Source organism: Myotis davidii, unplaced genomic scaffold, assembly GCF_000327345.1.
Source record: "Myotis davidii unplaced genomic scaffold, ASM32734v1 scaffold663, whole genome shotgun sequence".
In the NCBI taxonomy this organism is placed as follows: Eukaryota; Metazoa; Chordata; class Mammalia; order Chiroptera; family Vespertilionidae; genus Myotis; species Myotis davidii.
In genome coordinates this window covers 2,439,800-2,443,647 of record NW_006295816.1, presented here as the reverse complement: position 1 = coordinate 2,443,647, position 3,848 = coordinate 2,439,800, and the positions used below count along the sequence as shown (strand labels likewise).

The 3,848-nt window shown below is 64.9% G+C and overlaps 1 protein-coding gene across 3 annotated transcripts in view; it reads right to left on the bottom strand.

Moving 5' to 3' along the window:
- Nucleotides 1-246: 246 nt before the first annotated feature.
- HEMK1 (HemK methyltransferase family member 1) overlaps nucleotides 247-3,848 on the bottom strand; it is a 7,044-nt gene continuing 3,442 nt past the window's right edge. The window contains exons 5-11 of one of the 3 annotated variants that reach the window (XM_015568351.1): nucleotides 3,203-3,337; nucleotides 2,848-2,912; nucleotides 2,541-2,590; nucleotides 1,876-1,984; nucleotides 1,007-1,102; nucleotides 794-907; nucleotides 247-653 (exon numbers count right to left, since the gene is read on the bottom strand). In XM_015568351.1, the coding sequence (XP_015423837.1) occupies nucleotides 560-653; nucleotides 794-907; nucleotides 1,007-1,102; nucleotides 1,876-1,984; nucleotides 2,541-2,590; nucleotides 2,848-2,912; nucleotides 3,203-3,337 (663 nt within the window). In that variant the 3' untranslated portion in view covers nucleotides 247-559. Of the gene's footprint in view, nucleotides 654-793; nucleotides 908-1,006; nucleotides 1,642-1,875; nucleotides 1,985-2,540; nucleotides 2,591-2,847; nucleotides 2,913-3,202; nucleotides 3,338-3,848 lie in introns of those variants that run through there. The other 2 variants (XM_015568352.1, XM_015568353.1) reach the window with 2 other exon arrangements.

Here is a 3,848-nt window from a genome sequence, read left to right as displayed (position 1 = left end):
GCTCCACCAGCACCTGCCAACCTGTAGGTTCCCTCCAGGCCCCTCGCAGCCACAAGTCTGCACAGACCAGAGCTGCGGGGAGGTCACACCAGGTCTGCAGGGAAGCGTGGGAACTCGGCCAGGTGGGGGAGGGCCTGGCATGCGAGGCCAGGAACACCTGGGTGCTGCCCTCCACACTGCCTCCCATGCCACCCTGCTGGGCGAGGGGTCAGAGGACCCACAGACCAAACTGACAACACATCAGGCCACCATGTCCGCCCTTGGCACTTTATTGGCCAGCTCTCCCCGCTCCCGAGCTGTCCCACCAGAGACCCCAAGCAGCTGCACTGGCCCTGCCGGTGGGACGGAGCCAGACTGGGCACCTGGGTCCCTCAGCTCCGGAGCTGGACTGGGGGTGCCCTTGCTCTTTGCTGCCCCAGGAAGCAGGGAGGACACCCCTGCCCTTCCTTTTGCCCCAAGTCTCCTAAAATGGAGAGCAGGGCACCCAGAGCCGTGGGAATGTGCCAGCACCAGCTCCGGAAGGCGCCCACCTCTCCCAGGAGCAGTCCAGGAGGAAGTATCATCCGGGCACTTCGGCAGGCTGGGGCGCTGGCCAGGCGTCCACGTGACAGCCACCATGCGGCCCAGACCTCCGGATATGCAGGAACCGGGGCCTAGGACACAACAACAAAGAGCCAGTCACTGCCTGGGCCCGGGGAGGAGCAGGGAGTGGGAACAGCACCCTGTGCCCAGTCGGAGCTGATGGGCCAGTGGAAGGACCCGTGGCTGTGGGGCTGGGGGAGGGGAGCCTCACCTCCCGCAGAAGTCCTTGCGCACAGCCACGAGCTCGAGGGACAGGCCCGGCCGGCTCTGAAGCCAGCTGCCGACCAGCTCTGGGTGTCTGGGGTCCACTTCTAAGAAGAGGCTTCTACATGGGGGAGAAAAGGGCCAGCTCAGCCGGGCAGGGCTGAGTGACCACCAGGGCAGGCGCAGGACACACTGACCAGGGGACCTGTCCGCTTCCTACCCGGAGTCCTTCAGGAGCCGAGGGGCCAGGGCCAGGAGGTGCACGATGACGGCCATGCCCTTCTCCCCGCCATCCAGGGCTGCGGGGTCTTCGTAGCTGAGGGGAGCAGGGGGTGAGAACGGGGCAGGCGCGCGGGCAAGTGTGCAAGAGCTGAGCAGAGCCTCCGCAAGGGGCCCGGGTCCTTGCACGCTGGGCCGAGAGGACGGCTGAGGGCCCAGAGGAGGCCCCAGATGCCGACAGCTCCAGCTCCCCCGATGGCCCACCGGCAGCGCACACCAGGCAGTGCCCCGGGCATGAGCCTGTCTCCCCACAACAGGCTGCTCCTATTCTGGGTCTGGGGAGGCCTGGGGCTGGCCCTGCCCACCCTGGGAGCCTGGGAAGGGGAGCCAGCACCCTGACCCACGGCCACTGCCCGTGTGGGTCTCAGCCCATTGGAGAGCAGGATGGCTCAATGCAAAGCCGGAAGTAGTTTTGGTCTCAGCTTTCCTGCTAAGTCCCCCATGACCTGGGGCAAGGCGCCTTCCCCCTCTGGGCCTCAGTCTTCTGTAAAATGAGCTCCTTCGATGCATTCTGTTCCGTCTGACATTCTAGTGTCACCGCTGAGCCCTCCATGGCCTGCAAAGCTCGGCCACCCCCTTTCGGAGGCCGGAAACTGAGCTCAGAGAGGCCAGCAGTCATCCAGTGTCCTCAGGAAGGCAGAAGCCAAACCCAAGTGGGTCTGTGGGCTCTGGAGTGAGCTCTCTTCCACCGACAGCATCCCTCAGCCTCTCCTCCATCCCTCCCCCACCCCCACAGTGGTCCTCCAGGGCACACCCCTTCCACTCGCCCTCAGGCCGGCCCATCCCACCCCACACCACCCCACCCCGCACCTGCGGATCTCAGGGGCCAGCTGCTCCATGTCCTGGTGGAAGACGTAGGGAGGGTTGCTGACAAGCAGGTCCATGGGGCCCCAGGGCAGAAGGTGTGCCCAGCTGCCCTCTGTGGTCACAGGGATCACAGCAGAGAATGGGAGGTAAGAGTGGAGCTCTGCCCACCACCATGCCCCTGGGTCACCCCTCTCCCGGGATCCTATCTCTGGACCCGATAAGCCAGACTTGCAGGTCAGTGCCCAGGCCCCCAGCCTGCGGTGCCTGGGCCAGGGACCAGAGGGGCACTTAAGTATTTTGGTCTTAAAGGATTTCTCTTGAGCTTCTGCTTATCTCTTGACAACAAAGCAGGCGCTAGATAACGCATTAGTTACAGAGATTTGGAAGATAAGAAAAACCCTAGGGCTGGTCCCCTCCAGGGTCAGGTCAGCTGAGGAGGCAACAGGGACTGACCTGTCCTCAGCAAGGATTGGTCTGATACCCCTTGTGTGCATGCATGTGCGCACGTGTGCATGTATGTGCATGTGCATTGTGTACGTGTGTGTGTGTGTGTGTGTGTGTGTGTGAATAAGTGTTGGGAAGCCTCCCCCAGCTCTGCAGACTGCCTCAGCCACCCAGCAGCCCTGTCCGCAGGACCCCACCCCAGGGAAGCTGGGTGAGGAAGGTACCTAAGGTCACATCAAGGGGGGCGATCCGAATCCTGTCCTGCAGCTGAAGCCTGGAGAGATGGGAAGGGCTGAGCACAGGGCAGACTCCTACCCTTGGCTACGAGGCCTGGGAGGATAAGCCCTTCCCGGGCTGTGAGACCCCTGGGCCCACGACCCACTGTATCCCCCTGGGAGCCCGCCAGGCTGCCCCAGTGCCTCCCCCTTCTCGGGAGTGGACGTCGGTGGGTTTGCTACCTGAGCAGGGGCTGAGATCAGGCCCGAGCCCGATGCCCCGCACCCTGACCTTCTGGTCCCTGAGCCCGCCTACCTCTGGGCGTTCTCTTGGGTCAGGGAGATGGCGGCTCCTGCCTTATCCACAGCGATGACTCGGCTCTGCCCCAAGAACAAGGGAAGGGCACATGGGAGGCAGGTGCCGGGAGAGGCCAGGCCTGGGACCACAGCCTCACCAGCCCCGTCCAGAGAAGGAGGGATACCCACACCTCTCCCCTCCCTGCGCCAGGGCCTGGCCAGACAGAAGGTATGGGAGGTGGAGGCTGTGACCAGGTGGGCTGGGCTGCCCTAAGCCTGGTAGCTGCCCCTCCAGTGCTCCTAGCAGAGACGGGAGCAGGGCCAGTGAGTACCAGCCAGTCTCCTGGGAGGGGAGGGGTGCTGAAGTCGCTCACCTGGGGCAGCTGGCTCAGCAGGCTGAGGGAGATGGCTCCCGACCCACAGCCCACCTCCAGGATGAGGGGGCCGCCTTGGGCTCCCACCGCACGGGGCTTCTGGGCCACCTCCTCCAGCACCCACTCAACCAGCTCCTGCAAGGCAGCGCGGTCTGGATCAGAGGAAGGGTCAGCCTGGCCCCCTGGGTCTTGGCACAGAGACCAAGCCTCCTGCTGGGAACCCACCCCCAGGAGCAGCGATCACCTGCCCCAGGGAGCGAGTCCGAGGCAGCGGAGCTTGGCTGGCGGCCCGCCTTTCCTGTTCCAAGCCCCGCTGCACCGAACAGCTATGCTAACGAGGGCGATGATCTGGCTCCAGGCAGAGGCACTGCCCTCAGGTGCCCCCAGCCTATGCCAAGCCCTGCGGAGACTCGGGTGCCGGCAGCAAACGGGGCCCACGGTGCTGGGCCTGGCACTGAGCAGCTGGGGCTGTGGCCGGGGCCTGCGGTCTCGGTGGCGAGGCCGTGCGCCGAGCAGCTGGTGGGAGGCCGAGGCTGTCAGGTGGGCGGCTCTCTTGGTTTCCTGGCCGCAGACAGACCTGCTCTGGCTGGAGAATGACCCCTGAGCCGACCACACTGACCACCACTTCACAGACACCCCAACCTCA